This window comes from Oncorhynchus gorbuscha, linkage group LG07, assembly GCF_021184085.1.
Source record: "Oncorhynchus gorbuscha isolate QuinsamMale2020 ecotype Even-year linkage group LG07, OgorEven_v1.0, whole genome shotgun sequence".
Taxonomy (NCBI): domain Eukaryota; kingdom Metazoa; phylum Chordata; class Actinopteri; order Salmoniformes; family Salmonidae; genus Oncorhynchus; species Oncorhynchus gorbuscha.
Genome location: NC_060179.1, coordinates 16,456,120 through 16,475,158, shown reverse-complemented (window position 1 = coordinate 16,475,158; position 19,039 = coordinate 16,456,120). Strand labels below are relative to the sequence as shown.

At 45.4% G+C, this 19,039-nt stretch overlaps 1 protein-coding gene across 5 annotated transcripts in view; it reads left to right on the top strand.

Annotated features, from left to right (window-relative positions):
* Window positions 1–19,039, top strand: part of LOC124039547 (phospholipid-transporting ATPase IB-like) — a 105,806-nt gene that overhangs the window by 73,146 nt on the left and 13,621 nt on the right. For all 5 annotated transcript variants that reach the window (XM_046355638.1, XM_046355635.1, XM_046355634.1 and 2 more), the window contains 7 exons: window positions 4,935–5,009; window positions 5,929–6,051; window positions 7,619–7,697; window positions 11,663–11,724; window positions 12,632–12,688; window positions 15,069–15,176; window positions 18,621–18,709. In XM_046355638.1, the coding sequence (XP_046211594.1) occupies window positions 4,935–5,009; window positions 5,929–6,051; window positions 7,619–7,697; window positions 11,663–11,724; window positions 12,632–12,688; window positions 15,069–15,176; window positions 18,621–18,709 (593 nt within the window). The remainder of the gene's footprint in view (window positions 1–4,934; window positions 5,010–5,928; window positions 6,052–7,618; window positions 7,698–11,662; window positions 11,725–12,631; window positions 12,689–15,068; window positions 15,177–18,620; window positions 18,710–19,039) is intronic.

The following is a 19,039-nucleotide window of genomic DNA, read 5'->3' as shown; positions in this document are numbered from 1 at the left end:
TCACCTCTCCAACCCTTCAATCCTCACCTCTCCAACCCCCACTTCTCCTACCCTTCAACCCTCACCTCTTCTACCCTTCAACCCTCACCTCTCCTACCCTTCAACCATCACCTCTCCTACCCTTCAACTCTCACCTCTCCCACCCTTCAACCCTCACTTCTCCCACCCTTCAACCCTCACTTCACCCACCCTTCAACCCTCACCTCTCCCACCCTTCAAACCTCACCTCTCCCACCCTTCAACCCTCACCTCTCCCACCCTTCAACCCTCACCTCTCCTACCCTTCAACCCTCACCTCTCCTACCCTTCAACCCTCACCTCTCCCACCCTTCAACTCTCACCTCTCCCACCCTTCAACCCTCACCTCTCCCACTCTTCAACCCTCCCTCCCTCCCTCTCCCACCCTTCAACTCTCACCTCTCCCACCCTTCAACCCTCACCTCTCCCACCCTTCAACCCTCACCTCTCCACCCTTCAACCCTCCCCTCTCCCACCCTTCAACCCCTCTCCCTCCCTCTCCCCACCCTTCAACCCTCCTTCCCTCTCCCACCCTTCAACCCTTCCCTCTCCCACCCTTCAACCCTCCCTCTCCCACCCTTCAACCCTCACCTCTCCTACTCTTCAACCCTCACCTCTCCCACCCTTCAACACTCCCTCCCTCCCTCTCCCACCCTTCAACTCTCACCTCTCCCACCCTTCAACCCTCACCTCTCCCACCCTTCAACCCTCACCTCTCCCACCCTTCAACTCTCAACCTTCAACCCTCACCTCTCCCACCCTCCAACCCTCCCTCCCTCTCCCACCCTTCAACTCTCAACCTTCAACCCTCACCTCTCCCACCCTTCAACCCTCCCTCCCTCTCCCACCCTTCAACTCTCAACCTTCAACCCTCACCTCTCCCACCCTTCAACCCTCACCTCCCCATCACCCCTCCCACATATAGACTGTACCTTATAAATGCCATCCAGTAATGTTTGAAGATGCATTACTATTTAAAACAACATTAGTAGAAGCTGGACCCATTTGGAGAGAGACTAACTCCCTTTCCCTCCGTAGACCAATCTCTTTTCTCTCTCTCTCACACACACACACACACACACACACACACACACACACACACACACACACACACACACACACACACACACACACACACACACACACACACACACACACACACACACACACACACACACACACACATTAACAGAGACATTTTGCAGCTGTTTGTCGAAATGTTTGACAGTGACTGATGAGGTGCTCCTCTGGTGTCTGCTTTCTGTCTCACACACACACACACACACACACACACACACATGGTCGGTCAGGGACTGTGTGTGTGTGTGTGTGATGGGTCAGGGTCATTTTGGAAGGCTCCACCATCATGAGGGTGATTTGTCAGCTGTGCCCCCTTCTCTGTCTAACATTAAGGAGGCCAGCAGGTGAAGACCCTCAACCTCTACCTTCTACCACAATGTCCCTCTCCCTCAGGTCTAAGGATGTGTGATTATCACATGTGATTGGCTGCCTGTAGAGATCTGTACGTCAAGGGGCATAGACGTTCTCTGTTCACAAAGCAGAGATACAGAGTGGTGTGTTTTTTGGGGGGGGGGGGTGGCAGAGCAGGCGGGGGCTCCACTGTATGCTCCAGGAACCTCACCACACTCTGATCAGTCTGTGTCTCTGTATGGATGGATGTTTTACTCTTTGTAGATACCTTTAGCATTGGGTAGTGTGAACTGATCCTAGATCCGTAATCTGCAGTGCATTCAGAAAGTATTCATACCCCTTGACTTATTCCACATTTTGTTGTTACAGCCTGAATTCAAAATGGATTCAATATATTTCTTCTCTCTCACCCATCTACACACATAATGACAAAGTGAAAACATTGTTCTTGAAATTGTTGCAGATTTATTACAAATCAAATACAGGGGCCTCCCGAGTGGCGCAGCGGTCTGAGCTACTCCATTGCAGTGCTTGAGGCGTCACTACAGACCCGGGTTCGATCTCAGATGAGATAAGATTTGAATTGAAATTGGGAGAAAAAAGGGAGTTAAATATAAAACATACATATATACAGTACCAGTTAAAGTTTGGACACACTTACTCATGTAGTAACCAAGAAAGTGTTAAACACTTTAGCCACCCTTTGCCTTGATGACAACTTTGCAAACTCTTGGCATTATTTTTTATCCTGAAAAACTCCCCAGTCCTTAATGATTACAAGCAGTGGCAATTTTAGCATGTAAATCTTGCTGGGGCACACTCAAAATAGTTTTTTCTTTAGATGCATGCCAGCAAATCCACTACACAACACTAAGCAATACATTAATTGCACTATAACGGTGACAAACGGTGCCCACAAACTGTTTCATAAAGCTGTCCCAACAGCAGTGCTAACACCTTACCACTGATACACCTGGCTATCAGTGGAGCCTTGTCTGGTTAGCCAAACATTCAGCCTCATTTACTGCCTTTTTAAAAATACATAGCTGATATGGCTGACTTGCTTTCTACTGACAATTGTTGTACAAACTACGGCATAAAGGCGGAGGCAATCCTTAATCTCTATTAAGACATTAATGAGCGAGCTAGGAGGGACATAGTCAATATAACTATTTGTTCAGCACTTTGAAATGTACACCGACAAAATTCAGAACATGGGCCGTTCTTACAGTGTTCTCCCTGTACACCAAGTCAGAACCGTAGGATAAATAAAGGGGGCATATAAGCAGACAATGAAAGCTCTTACATTATTCAATGATTACATTTCTCTAAAAGAGGTTATAGGCTACATGTGCACCACCAAGTCAGAACAGTAGGCAAAATTTAAGAGGTTTAAAAATACCAAATTATTATGGTGAGGCACATGGGCTACTAACTAAGCTGTTAGTAGCCCATGTGCCTCACCATAATAATTTGGTATTTTTAAACCTCTAAAATTTACACAACATACACAAAGTATTACTTTCTTAGCTACAGTATACATATCTCCCTGGCATATTACATCATTTATGCAGCAGCATACAAGACATTTTGGACACCTTGTTGTGCTGTGCTCACTTGAACAGGAAGGTGGTGGGGCAGTACTTCGTGGGCAAATTTTGTCATCAAACTTTGTCTTCAAAGTCTGTAATTCTCTGGATTTATGGTGCTTTCAAGACTATTGGGAAAAAAACAGGTTGAATCACGATGACATCGGTAATCTTCAGGTCGGCATCTCTAGAAAGAGGAGAGTTCCCGACTTGCAATTCCGAGTTGGATGACCGTTCAAAACGTGTTTTCCCACTCAGACCTCATTCTTTTCCGAGTTCCCAGTTGTCTTGAACGCGGCATAAATCATGCTGGATTGACAGCATGGCCAATGTTGAATGTTCATCCTTTTAAGCTTGGAAAAGAGACCCTTGCTTGCAGTTAGCCACTTATTCTTTCCAAGCCACTTATTATTGAATTTGCGATTTCCAACTTGTGTAATGTTTATGTCCAATAGCAGATTAGCACCTATACGTTTTATCTATAATTTATCTTCATTGTTTATCTTATGACAAGGATTGAAAAGGATTTGCCAGTAGATTGTCGACTTGATTATCTTAGCTCTACCCGTAGATATTGCAGTGACGTAGTGTCCCCATTACAGAACACCGAGCCAATCATGCCGCAACTAGAGAACGTTACCAACCCCTACGCTCCGTATTTTCCACTGGTTAACCCACCACCACATAAAGCACTGAGCTAGGCTGAAACACCTGCATTTTGGAGCTGCCTTACTCAATAAAGCTTTATTGTTTTACATTCTTTGCAAACTGATATGTGACATGTATTAATGCCCAAATAACATGCAAAACAGGCAACAACATAAAACAAACAAACAGGTGCCTAAATAGGTGGGGCTCAAAACAGTTGACTGGTTGCCACTGATTACAAGCATACCCATAACATGATGCAGCCACCACTATGCTTGAAAATATGGAGAGTGGTACTCAGTAATGTGTTGTATTGGATTTTCCACAAAGATAACACTTTATATTCAGGACAAAAAGTGAATTGCTTTGCCACATTTTTTTTATTGCCTTGTTGCAAACAGGATGGGTGTTTTGGAATATTTTTATTCTGTACAGGCTTTTTCTTTTCACTCTGTCAATTAGGTTCGTATTGTGGAGTAACTACAATGTTGTTGATCCAGCCTCAGTTTTCTCCTATCACGGCCATTAAACTCTAACTGTTTTAATGTTGTCATTGGCCTCATGATGAAATCTCTGAGTGGTTTCCTTCCTCTCCGGCAACTGAGTTAGGAAGGTTGCCTGTGTCTTTGTAATGATAATTAATTACTTCTCCATGTTCAAAAGGATATTCAATGTCTGCTTTTTTATTTTTACCCATCTACCAATAGATGCCCTTCTTTGAGAGACATTGGAAAACCTCCCTGGCCTTTGTGGTTGAATCTGTGTTTGAAATTCACTGCTGGACTGAGGGACCTTACAGATCATTTTATGTCTGGGGTACAGAGATGAGGTAGACATTCAAAAGTCATGTTAAGCACTTTTTTGCACACAGAGTGAGTCCATGCAACTTATTATATGACTTAAGCATATTTTTACTCCTGAATTTATTTAGGCTTGCCATAACAAAGGGGTTGACTACTTATTGACTCAGCTTATCATTTTTTATTAATTTGTAAACATTTTGAAATACTTTATTCCACTTTGACATTATGGTGTATTGTGTGTAGGCCAGTGACACAACATCTAAATGTAATCTATTATAAATTCATGCTGTAACAACACAATGTGGAAAAAGTCAAGAGAATTGAATACTTTCTGAAGTCAATATATGCACAAGGGCTACGTGGTTATCCTCTATCTATCCCTGTTAATCAATTTATTCCATGCTCCCTTCTTTCACTCATCCTATATCATCCCTCTCTTGTCCAGCTGTGGTTTGCCTTTGTGAACGGCTTCTCTGGACAGATCCTGTTTGAACGCTGGTGTATCGGCCTCTACAACGTGGTGAGTGTCCACTTTATTCATACTGTCCATTTCTATGTCTCACTCTTTCTGGATCTGTCCTTTACACCCCCGCGTTCTATATATTTTGGATCCCTTTCTCCCTCTGCCTCCCTTTCCCTGTCTCCCTCCCTCTCTTTTAATCTCTCCTTCCCTCCCTCCCTCTTTTAATCTCTCCTTCCCTCCCTCACTCTCCTTTAATCTCTCCTTCCCTCCCTCCCTCTCTTTTAATCTCTCCTTCCCTCCCTCCCTCTCTTTTAATCTCTCCTTCCCTCCCTCTCTCTCTTTTAATCTCTCCTTCCCTCCCTCCCTCTCTTTTAATCTCTCCTTCCCTCCCTCCCTCTCTTTTAATCTCTCCTTCCCTCCCTCTCTCTCTTTTAATCTCTCCTTCCCTCCCTCTCGCTCCTTTAATCTCTCCTTCCCTCCCTCCCTCTCTTTTAATCTCTCCTTCCCTCCCTCCCTCTCTTTTAATCTCTCCTTCCCTCCCTCCCTCTCTTTTAATCTCTCCTTCCCTCCCTCTCTCTCCTTTAATCTCTCCTTCCCTCCCTCCCTCTCTTTTAATCTCTCCTTCCCTCCCTCCCTCTCTTTTAATCTCTCCTTCCCTCCCTCTCTCTCTTTTAATCTCTCCTTCCCTCCCTCCCTCTCTCTTTCACTCTCCCTCTTTTTCCATGTCTCTACTCTGTGTGAGCTGTTTGGAATTACTGCTGATTGTGTCACTGTGATTGTTGTGCTGATTGTGTCACTGTGATTGTTGTGCTGATTGTGTCACTGTGATTGTTGTGCTGATTGTGTCACTGTGATTGTTGTGCTGATTGTGCAACCGATAAAACAGCCAACGGAGTAAGTCTGAATTTCTGAAAGTCAATCGATCATAGTGTTTGTTTGGGTGTTTTACGTTGTACTGTGTGTGTGTGTGTGTCAGATCTTCACAGCGCTGCCTCCCTTCACTCTGGGGATCTTTGACCGGCCGTGCAGTCAGCAGAACATGCTCCGCTTCCCCCAGCTATACAGCATCACCCAGAATGCTGAGGGGTTCAACACCAAGGTACACACACACCCAAACAAACGCACAGACCACTTTTTTACATTTTCAATCTTATTGAAATACTGTGCACACAAACACTGCCATAATTATTAATGGACAAACATATGGAATGTTTTTGAACATTGAACACTATGAAGGAAACAATTTGAGTTTAGACAGAGGTCGAGTTAAGAGTTTCACAACTTGTAGGCCTATATGAACATTTATTGCATCATCTGAAATAAAGCTACACTATACATATACACAAAGTAGGTGGACAACACTTCAAATTAGTGGATTTGGGTATTCCAGCCACACCCGTTGCTGACAGGTGTATAAAATCTAGCACACAGCCATGCGATCTCCAAAGACAAACATTGGCAGTAGAATGGCCTTACTGAAGAGCTCAGTGACTTTCAACGTGGCGCCGTCATAGGATGCTACCTTTCCAACAAGTCAGTTTGTCAAATTTCTGCCCTGCTAGAGCTGCCCCACTCAACTGTAAGGGCTGTTATTGTGAAGTGGAAAGGTCTAGGAGCAACAACGGCTCGGCCGCAAAGTGGTAGGCCACACAAGCTCAGAACGAGACTGCCGAGTGCTGAAGCGTGTAGCACATAAAAATCGTCTGTCCTCTGTGGCAACACTCACCACCAAGTTCCAAACTGACTCTGGAAGCACGTCAGCACAATAACCGTTCGTAGGGAACTTCATGAAATGGGTTTCCATGGCCGAGCAGCTGCACACAAGGCTAAGATCACCATGCTCAATGCCAAATGTCGGCTGGAGTGGTGTAAAGCTCCCCACCATTGGACTCTGGATGAGTGGAAACGCATTCTCTGGAGTGATGAATCACGCTTCACCATCTGGCAGTCCGACGGACGATTCTGGGTTTGGCTGAGCAGGTAGAACACTACCTACCCCAATGCACAGTGCCAAATGTAACGCTTGGTGGAGGAGGAATAATGCTCTGAGACTGTTTTTCATGCTTTGGGCTAGGCCCCTTAATATTAACACTACAGCATACAATGACATTCTAGATGACTCTGTGCTTTCTACTTTGGGGCAACAGTTTGGGGAAGGCCCTTTCCTGTTTCAGCATGACAATGCCACCGTGCACAAATTGAGGTCCGTACAGAAAGTGTTTGTTGATATCGGAGTGGAAGAACTTGACTGGCCTGCACAAAGCCCTAACCTCAACCCCATCAAACACCTTTAGGATGAATCTGAACGCCAGGTCTAATCACCCAACATCTGTGCCAAACCTCACGAATGCTCTTGTGGCTGAATGGAAGCAAGACCCTGCAGCAATGTTCCAACACCTAGTGGAAAGACTTCCCAGAAGAGTGGAGGCTGTTATAGCAGCAAAGGGGGGAGAAACTTTGGAATGAGATGTTCGACGAGCAGGTGTCCACATACTTCTGGTATGAGTGTTTTGGCTTTGGTTTTTACTGACACTACTACTGCCCTCTCGCTCTTTCATTCTCTCTCTTTCATTCTCTCTCTCTCTCTCTTTCATTCTCTCTCCATCCATCTCTCTTATTCTCTCTCTCGCTCTCTTTCATTCTCTTGTTCTCTATCCCTCTCTCAGGTGTTTTGGGGTCACTGTATAAATGCTCTGATCCATTCCATTATTCTCTTCTGGTTTCCACTCAAAGTTCTAGAACATGGTAAGTAGTGGTCCCTACACCCACTGCTAGAGACACTCACTCACTCACACATGTGCACTCTGCTAGAGACACTCACTCACTCACACACGTGCACTCTGCTAGAGACACTCACTCACTCACACACGTGCACTCTGCTAGAGACACTCACTCACTCACACACGTGCACTCTGCTAGAGACACTCACTCACACGTGCACTCTGCTAGAGACACTCACTCACACATGCACTCTGCTAGACATATTCACTCACACGTGCACTCTGCTAGACATATTCACTCGCACACGTGCACTCTGCTAGACATATTCACTCGCACACGTGCACTCTGCTAGACATATTCACTCGCACACGTGCACTATTCATCTTAAAGTAACTGTACATTCAGTAATTAAGTGTATGTACAGTTTAAGTTGGAAGTTTACATACACTTAGTTTGGAGTTATTGAAACTTGTTTTTCAACCACTCCACAAATTTCTTGATAACAAACTATAGTTTTGGCATAGTCATGGATTTAGAAGCTTCTGATAGGCTAATTGACATCATTTGAGTCAATTGGAGGTGTACCTGTGGATGTATTTCAAGGCCTACCTTCAAACTCAGTGCCTCTTGGCTTGACATCATGGGACAAACAAATCAGCCAAGACCCCATGAAAACATTTGTATAACGTTTCGACAGCCAAGCTGTCTTCATCAGGGTATAATCACAAACACTGCGGGATGACTCGTTTATGTTGTGTCAAAAGACACAGGTGTCTGTAATCATGGCCAGGAGTGGCCTAATATCATTGGTTAATAATCAAATATTAAAATAGAATACAAAGAACAGCATGCAATCAACAAATGGATAGCATACAATCATAAATTCCTTTTAGGCTACACAAGCTTACAAACAATTACAATGGCAAAGTCACAATAATCACAAGAAGGCTTCAGATCAAAGTCTACGTTGAGACCGAAGCGTACAAGGGTCTTTAAGTTAAAGATCCAGGCAGCCTCTCGTCTTAACAATAAATTATCAAGGTCACCCCCTCTCCTAGGGTGGGTGACATGTTCTATGCCAATATAACACAGAGATGAAATCGAGTGGCCTGCCTCCAAGAAGTGGGCCGCAACTGGGTAAGTAAAGTTTTTACACCTAATGGTGCTACGATGCTCTGAGATACGTACTTTTAATTCACGCTTTGTTTTATCCACATCATTTTTTAATACAAAGACAAGTTAAAAGATAAATAACTGCCTTAGTGGAGCACGTAATAACACCTTTGATTGGGATCGATTTCCCTGTTTGTGGGTGTTTGAAGGATCTACATTTATAAGTGCCATTGCATTGAGCACAGCCATTACATTTGTAATTTCCATCCAGTAGGGGCGCAAATAGACGTTGTTAAGGAATATACGCCTGAAGGTACCACTTTGATCTGTACAAACAATAGTACGCAAGTATAAACACCATGGGACCACACAACCGTCATACCGCTCTGGACGGAGACACATTCTGTCTCCTAGAGATGAACATACTTTGGTGCGAATAGTGCAAATCAATCCCAGAACAACAGCAAAGGACCTTGTGAAGATGCTGGAGGAAACCGGTACAAAAGTATCTATATCCACAGTAAAACGAGTCCTATATCAACAGAACCTGAAAGGCCGCTCAGCAAGGAAGAAACCACAAAACCGCCATAAAAAACCCAGACTACGGTTAGAAACTGCACATGGGGACAGAGATCATACTTTTTGGAGAAATGTCCTCTGGTCTGATGAAAAAAAAATAGAACTGTTTGCCAATAATAACTATCATTATGATTGGATGAAAAGGGGGAAGCTTGCAAGCCGAAGAACACCATCCCAACCGTGAAGCACGGGGGTGGCAGCATCATGTTGTGGGGGTGCTTTGCTGCAGGAAGGACTGGTGCACTTCACAAAATAGATGTCATCATGAGGTAGAAAAATGATGTGGATATATTAAAGCAACATCTCAAGACATCAGTCAGGAAGTTGAAGCTTGGTTGCAAATGGATCTTCCAAATGGACAATTACCCCATGCATATTTCCAAAGTCTTGGCAAAATGGCTTAACCTCTCTGGGATATGTGGGACGGTAGCGTCCCACCTCGGCAACAGCCAGTGAAAGTGCAGGGCGCCAAATTCAATACAACAAAAATCTCATAATTAAAATTCCTCAAGCATACAAGTATTTTACACCATTTTATAGATAGGATTCTCATTAATCCAGCCAGTGTCTGATTTCAAAAAGGCTTTATAGCGAAAGCACCACAAACGATTGTTAGGTCACCACCAACTCACAGAAAAACACAGCCATTTTTCCAGCCAAAGAGAGGAGTCACAAAAAGCACAAATCGAGATAGATATTCATCACTAACCTTTGATGATCTTCATCAGATGACACTCATAGGACTTCATGTTACACACTACCTGTATGTTTTGTTCGATAAAGTGCATATTTATATTTTTTTAAATCTAATTTTACATTGGCGCGTTACGTTCAGTTGTTTTAAAACATCCGGTGATTTTGCAGAGAGCCACATCAATTTACAGAAATACTCATCATAAATGTTGATGAAAATGCAAGTGTTGTACATGGAATTAGAGATATACTTCTCCTTAATGCAACCGCTGTGTCAGATTTAAAAAAAACTTTACGGAAAAAGCAAACCATGCAATAATCTGAGTACAGTGTTCAGACAACAAAACAGCCAAAAATATAATTATTCACTTACCTTTGATGATCTTCATCAGAATGCACTCCCAGGAATGCCAGTTCCACAGTAAATGTTTGATTTGTTCGATTAAGTTCTTCATTTATGTCCAAATAGCTTCTTTTGTTAGGGCGTTTGGTAAACAAATCCAAACGTGCGTGCCGGTCCAGCCAAACATCGGACGAAAAGTTCAAAAAGTCTATACTTGTCATACTAAGTATATAATCAGTCTTTAGGATGTTTTTATCATAAATCTTCAGTTATGTTCCAACCAGAGAATTTCTGTGTCAGTAGAAAAGCAATGGAACGAGAGCTAACTCTCTCGTGACGACGCATCACGAGCCTGTGGCACTCTGCCAGACACCTAGCTCAAGCCCCCCTTCATAGTAGAAGCCTCAAACAAAGTTTTAAAGACTGTTGACATCTAGTGGAAGCCTTAGGAAGTGCAATATGACCCCATTTACACTGTATATTGATTGGAATGGCATAGAGTTGCAAAACTACAAACCTCAGATTTCCCACATCCTGGTTGGATTTTTCTCCGTTTTTCGCCTGCCATATGAGTTCTGTTATACTCAGACATCATTCAAACAGTTTTAGAAACTTCAGAGTGTTTTCTATCCAATTCTGATATGCATATATTAGCATCTGGGACAGAGTAGCAGGCTGTTTACTCTGGGCACATTATTCATCCAAGCTACTCAATACTGCCCCCCTGTCACCAAGAAGTTAAGGACAGCAAAGTCAAGGTATTGGAGTGGCCATCACAAAACCCTGACCTCAATCCTATAGAAAATTTGTGGGCAGAACTGAAAAGGTGTGTGCGAGCAAGGAGGCCTACAAACCTGACTGTTACACCAGCTGTCAGGAGGAATGGACCAAAATTCACCCAGCGTATTGTGGGAAGCTTGTGGAAGGCTACCCGAAACATTTGACCCAAGTTAAACAATTTAAAAGCAATGCTAGCAAATATTAATTGAGTGTATGTAAACTTCTGACCCACTGGGAATGTGATGAAAGAAATAAAAAGCTGAAATAAATCATTCTCTCTACTATTATTCTGACATTTCACATTCTTAAAATAAATTAGTGATCCTAACTGACCTAAGACAGGGCATTTTACTAGGATTAAATGTCAGGAATTGTGAAACTGAGTTTTTAAATGTATTTGGCTAAGGTGTATGTAAACTTCCGACTTCAACTGTAAATCTTGTAGTAAATGTTTCACTGTGTGTGTGTGTGTTCTCCCCAGACAGTCCTTTCAACAACGGTCATGGTACTGACTACCTGTTTGTGGGGAACATGGTGTACACGGTAAGCACATCCCCTCTACAGACCCTCACAGTGTGTCTCATCTGTGTTGATGCTGATACTCTGTACAAAAACATGGACTCATCCCACTAATTACAGAAGTAATGAAGTGTTCTTATGGGTCTACAGTGTCCTCAGCAATCGCTCCATTCATCTACAGTGTCCTCTCTATCACTCTGTTCCTTAAATTCAGCACGGTGTGTGTCTGTTGCTTATTTGTTAGTGGGTGTTTAGATGGCTGAGAGCAGCGGTAATACTTTGAGTGTTTTAACATGTATTGTGTACAGTATCATTATGGACATTTATCATCTCTGGTGTCGTTTGTGAATTAACCCCACCTCTCTTTCTCCCTCATTCTCTCTTTCTCCCCCTCATTCTCTCTCCCGCATTCTCTCCTTCTCCCCTCCCCCTATTTTCTCTCTTCCCCTCCCCCTATGTTCTCTCACCCTCTCCCCCTATTTTCTCTCTTCCCCTCCCCCTATGTTCTCTCACGCTCTCCCTCATTTTCTCTCCCCGCTTCCCTAATTTTCTCTCTCCCTCTCCATCATTCTCTCTCACTCCCCTCCATTCTCTCTCTCTCCCCCTTCCTAATTTTCTCTCTCTCCCTCCCTCATTTTCTCTCTCCCCTCCCTCATTTTCTCTCTCCCCCTCCCTCATTTTCTCTCTCTCCTCCCTCATTTTCTCTCTCTCCCTCCCTCATTTTCTCTCTCTCCCTCCCTCATTTTCTCTCTCTCCCTCCCTCATTTTCTCTCTCTCTCTCCCTCCCTCATTCTCTCTCCCTCCCTCATTTTCTCTCTCCCTCCATCATTCTCTCACTCCCCCTCCATCATTCTCACTCTCCCCCTCCCTCCCTCATTCTCTCTCTTTCTCTCCCCTTCTCCCCCTCTCCCTTTCTCTCTTCTCTCTGCAGTATGTGGTAGTAACAGTGTGTTTGAAAGCTGGTATGGAAACCACTGCCTGGACCAGGGTACAGTCTGTTTTACCGTAACGATTTCCTCTCCAACACACACTCCCACTGCACTACTCCTATAGACTGCTTAGATGTACCGTGGTGACATACAGAACCACTCAAATGTTTGGACACACCTACTCATTCAAGGTGAAGCTGGTTGAGAGGATGCCAAGTGTGCAAAGCTTTCAAGGCAAAGGGTGGCTACTTATAAGAATCTAAAATGTTTAACAACTTTTTTGGGTTACTGCATGATTCGTGTGTGTTTTCATAGTTTTGATGTCTTCACTATTATTATACAATGTAGAAAATAGTAAAAAATAAAAATAAAATAAAAACTTGAATGTGTAGGTGTGTCCAAACTTTGACTGGTACTGTACAGTTGTGGCCACAAGTTTTGAGAATGACACAAATATTAATTTTCACAAAGTCTGCTGCCTCAGTTTGTAAGATGGCAATCTGCATATATTCCAGAATGTTATGAAGAGTGATCAGATGAATTACAATTAATTGCAAAGTCCCTCTTTGCCATGCAAATAAACTGAATCCCAAAAAAGCATTTCCACTACATTTCAGCCCTGCCACAAAAGGACCAGCTGACATCATGTCAGTGATTCTCTCGTTAACACAAGTGTGAGTGTTGGTGAAGACAAGGCTGGAGATCACTCTGTCATGTTGATTGAGTTCGAATAACAGACTGGAAGCTTCAGAAGGAGGGTGGTGCTTGGAATCATTGTTCTTTCTCTGTCAACCATGGTTACTTGCAAGGAAACATGTGCCCTCATAATTGCTTTGCACAAAAAGGGCTTCACAGGCAAGGATATTGCTGCCAGTAAGATTGCACCTAAATCAACCATTTATCGGATCATCGATAACTTCAAGGAGAGCGGTTCAATTGTTGTGAAGAAGGCTTCAGGGTGCCCAAGAAAGTCCAGCAAGCACCAGGACCGTCTCCTAAAGTTGATTCAGCTGAGGGATCGGGGCACCACCAGTACAGAGCTTGCTCAGGAATGGCAGCAGGCAGGTGTGAGTGTATCTGCATGCACAGTGAGGCGAAGACTTTTGGAGGATGGCCTGGTGTCAAGAAGGGCAGCAAAGAAGCCACTTCTCTCCAGGACATCAGGGACAGACAGATATTCTGCAAAAGGTACAGGGATTGTAGTGCTGAGGACGGGGGTAAAGTCATTTTCTCTGATGAATCCCCTTTCTGATTGTTTGGGGCATTCGGAAAAAAGCTTGTCCGGAGAAGACAAGGTGAACACTACCATCAGTCCTGTGTCATGTCAACAGTAAAGCATCCTGAGACCATTCATGTGTGGTGTTGCTTCTCAGCCAAGGGAGTGGGATCACTCACAATTTTGCCTAAGAACACAGCCATGAATAAAGAATAGTACCAACAAATCCTCAGAGAGCAACTTCTCCCAACCATCCAGAAACAGTTTGGTGATGAACAATGCCTTTTCCAGCATGATGGAGCATCTTGCCATGAGGCAAAAGTGATAACTAAGTGGCTCGGGGAACAAAACATAGATATTTTGGGTCCATGGCCAGGAAACTCCCCAGACCTTAATCCCATTGAGAACTTGTGGTCAATCTTCAAGAGGCGGGTGGACAAACAAAAACGAACAAATTCTGACAAACTCCAAGCATTGATTATGCAAGAATGGGCTGACATTCAGTCAGGATGTGGCCCAGAAGTTAATTGACAGCATGCCAGGGCGGATTGCAGAGGTCTTGAAAAAGAAACACTGCAAGTATTGACTCTTTGCATCAACTTCATGTAATTGTCAATAAAAGCCTTTGACACTTAAGACATGCCTGAAATTATACTTCAGTATTCCATAGTAATATCTGACAAACATTTCTAAAAACACTGAAGATTAATATTTGTGTCATTCTCAAAACTTTTGTCCACGACTGTACATAGAAGGTAGCCTGCAGATGGAAGGTAGCCTGCAGATGGAAGGTAGCCTGCAGATGGAAGGTAGCCTGCAGATGGAAGGTAGCCTGCAGATGGAAGGTAGCCTGCAGATGGAAGGTAGCCTGCAGATGGACGGTAGCCTGCAGATGGAAGGTAGCCTGCAGATGGAAGGTAGCCTGCAGATGGAAGGTAGCCTGCAGATGGAAGGTATCCTACAGATGGATGGCAGTCTACAGATTGACAGCTGGCAGTGTGGGGTATACTCTAATTTAGAGAGACAGCACCCCCTATATACTGTACATCCACACACAGTCCTTGCCACGTGTTACAGCCATCTCAGCTCATTACTACTGCGGTGAGGGGGGGTCGAGGTGGGTGTTGACACCCCCCGTCCATTCTGCTGTCCACATAACACCCCCCCTTTCTTCTTCTTCTCCCTCCCTCCCCTCTCTCTCTCCCCCTCTCTTCTCCCTATAGTTCTCCCACCTGGCGGTGTGGGGCAGTATGATTCTCTGGGTGCTCTTCTTCACGGTCTACTCAGCTTTCTGGCCGGCCATCCCCATCGCTCCTGACATGCAAGGCCAGGCAAGTCTCCTCCTCCTCATGGTTCAAATGGTCTCTTCTTTTCAACGAAGCCGTGTCCACGGTGTCCTGTTGACTTGAAAAGCTGAGGTACCCGGTAGAGGTGTGCGGTCAGCCCCAATAACCCCGCCTCAGACCATGCTGTACAGCTCCGTGGACCTGTTCTATATGGACTTAGTGCTTTCCAGCTCCCAGCTCTCCCCAAACGTGTCAGTCATTTTGGTAATGGGATGGTGGGGGGTAATAACCCTTCATTACGCCTGGCGCCTTCTGGGTGTTCTATGTCAGCACTGCTGGAGCCCCAGGGAGATTCATACCATGCCAGCCCGCTCTGCAGGCCCTCTGCACCTGCTACGCCGTCACCCGAGCCCCAGGCTTTTACGGCCTGCCCTGGAGGTGTTGACTCTAGAGTGGGTGGGATTGGCTGTGCAGGGCTGGTGGAGGACCGGTGGGTGGGTGTCTATGGGGTACCCCTTGATTGAGTGTTTTTAGGGGGCTAGTGTGTTGGTGCGGGGGTACCCCACTGTGCTGGGGAGGGAGGGGGAGAGAGGTGGAAGCCTCAGCCCCCTTCAGACCATTAATTCAATTTGTGTCAGAAATGAGGAACATGAATAACCCTGCAGCTGCTCAGTCCAACTGGGGAACTGAGAAATACATACACCCCTCCCTCACCCCACCTCTCCCGCATCGCAATCCCTCCCTCTCTCCCCCGTCGCAACCCCTCCCTCACCCCACCTCTCTCCCCTGTCGCAACCCCTCCCTCACCCCACCTCTCTCCCACTCCCTCACCCCACCTCTCTCCCCCGTCGCAACCCCTCCCTCACCCCACCTCTCTCCCCCTCCCTCACCCCACCTCTCTCCCCCGTCGCAACCCCTCCCTCACCCCACCTCTCTCCCCTGTTGCAACCCCTCCCTCACTCCACCTCTCCCCGTCGCAATCCCTCCCTCACCCCACCTCTCTCCCCCGTCGCAATCCCTCCCTCCCTCACCCCACCTCTCTCCCCCTCCCTCCCTCACCCCACCTCTCTCCCCCTCCCTCCCTCACCCCACCTCTTTCCCCCTCCCTCACCCCACCTCTCTCCCCCTCCCTCACCCCACCTCTCTCCCCTCCCTCACCCCACTTCTCTCCCCCTCCCTCACCCCACCTCTCTCTCCCCCCCTCCCTCACCCCACCTCTCTCCCCCTCCCTCAGCCCACCTCTCTCCCTCTCCCGCCCCTCTTGTTCTCCGCATCGCTTCTCCCGTCACACATTCTGACCTCCTCTCCCTTGCTCCCCCTGCTCCCCCTATCTCTGCATTCATCTTCCCATAAGGGATGAATAATGGGCTGTTCATTGAGTGCTCTGTCTACTCTTCTAATAATTGTGTTTCTGTCGGTGTTTGTCGGAGACCGTGTCTGTGTGTGTTGGTGTTTTGACTGACTGAGAATGTAAGTTTGTGTGTATGTACGTATATGTGGAGATGTTAGTCGGAGACTGACAGTCTGTCCGGTTGTCTGTGGGTGTGTGTCAGACAGGGAATGTGTGTGTAGTCTGAGCGTCTCTGGGTTTGTTTCCAGCTGTCACAGGGAATGTTTCATAATGGTTTTCCAATTCAGTCCGGAGAATCTTCTGGCCCAAGCTATCTATCTCTGAACTACAGCCTCATAACAGCTACTAAGGATGTAGCTAGTTAGCCAGTACAACGTAGACTACAGCACAGTGCCCAGTTTTATTAATGTAGTATAGTAGAGAGATGGGCTTTGTTGCCAGGGCATATTCAGCTAACTGTTACTGGTATTCAGCATATGGAGGCAGAAATGGATACCATGTAGAAAGACAGGGGGGGGGGGCTCAAGATGGACAACAGGCAGAGATGAATAAAGAAACAGACGCTTCAAGAGAAAGAAAAATAAATACAGATGGAGAGAATCTGAGTGGAGAGAAAGGAAGATGTAGCTGATTGAGAGAGCGGCAGAGAGACAGAAGTTGAGTGGATGATTAACCCCTAGAGTCAGGGTTAGAGGTCAGAGGTCAACGCGACTGACTGCAGCTGGATGACAGAGGGAGGAGACCCTAGTAGTTACTCAATGAAGAGTATCTGTCTAACTTGTTGCTGGAATGTTGTGTTATGTTGATATGGTGTGTATGTTATGTTGATGTGGTGTACGTGTGCGTGTTATGTTGACATTGTGCGTTATGTTGACGTGTGTGTGTGTGTGTGTTGACGTGTGTGTGTGTTGACGTGTGTGTGTGTTGACGTGTGTGTGTGTTGACGTTTGTGTGTGTGTTGACGTTTGTGTGTGTGTTGACGTTTGTGTGTGTGTGTGTGTGTTGACGTTTGTGTGTGTGTGTGTTGACGTTTGTGTGTGTGTGTGTTGACGTTTGTGTGTGTGCATTATGTTGTTGTGTGTGGGTGTTATGTTGACATGGGTGTTATGTTGACATGGGTGTTATGTTGACATGGGTGTTATGTTGACATGGGTGTTATGTTGACATGGGTGTTATGTTGACATGGGTGTTATGTTGACATGGGTGTTATGTTGACATGGGTGTTATGTTGACATGGGTGTTATGTTGACATGGGTGTTATGTTGACATGGGTGTTGTGTTGACGTGTGTGTGTGTGTGTGGTGTGTGTGTGTGGTGTGTGTGTGTGTGTGTGGTGTGTGTGTGTGTGTGTGTGGGTGTGTGTGTGGGTGTGTGTGTGGGTGTGTGTGTGTGGGGGGGGTGGGGGTGGGGTGTGTGTGTGTGTGTGGGGGTGGGTGTGTTGACGGTAGGTGTGTGTGTTGTTGACGGTAGGTGTGTGTGTTGTTGTTGAGGGTAGGTGTGTGTGGGTTGTTGACGGTAGGTGTGTGTGGGTTGTTGACTGTGTGTGTGAGTTGTTGACTGTGTGTGTGAGTTGTTGACAGTGTGTGTGTGAGTTGTTGACTGTGTGTGTGTTGTATTGACTGTGTGTTGTATTGACTGTGTGTGTGTGTTGTGTTGATGGTGTGTGTGTGTTGTGTTGATGGTGTGTGTGTGAGTTGTTGACGGTGTGTGTGTTTGTTATGTTGACTGTGTGTGTGTTATGTTGACGGTGTGTGTTATGTTGACGGTAGGTGTGTGTGTTATGTTGACGGTAGGTGTGTGTGTGTTGTTGACGGTAGGTGTGTGTGGGTTGTTGACGGTAGGTGTGTGTGGGTTGCTGACGGTAGGTGTGTGTGGGTTGTTGACGGTAGGTGTGTGTGAGTTGTTGACAGTGTGTGTGTTGTATTGACTGTGTGTGTGTTGTATTGACTGTGTGTGTGTGTTGTGTTGACGGTGTGTGTGTGTTGTGTTGACGGTGTGTGTGTTTGTTATGTTGACTGTGTGTGTGTTATGTTGATGGTGTGTGTTATGTTGATGGTGTGTGTGATGTTGACGGTGTGTGTGTGTGTGTGTTATCTTGATGGTGTGTGTGATGTTGATGTTGTGTGTGTTTGTTGCAGGCTGACAGGGTGATGCACTGCTGGCACTTCTGGCTGGGGCTGGTCCTGGTGCCAGCAGCCTGTCTACTCAAAGACTTTGCCTGGAACGCGTGAGTAACACACTCACACTGCATATGTACGATCAAAATCAATACCTACATGCATATGAACAGATAAAGTGCATTCGGAAAGTATTCAGTCCACTTGACTTTTTCCCCATTCTGTTACATTACAGGCTTATTCTAAAATGGATTAAATAAATCTAATTCCTCATCAATCGACAGACGATACCCCATAACGACAAAGTGAAAACACGTTTTTAGATATTTCTGCACATTTATTAAAAATAAAACACAGATACCTTATTTACATAATTATTCAACCCCTTTGCTATGAGACTCTAAATTGAGCTCAGATTGGACATGATTTGGAAAGGCACA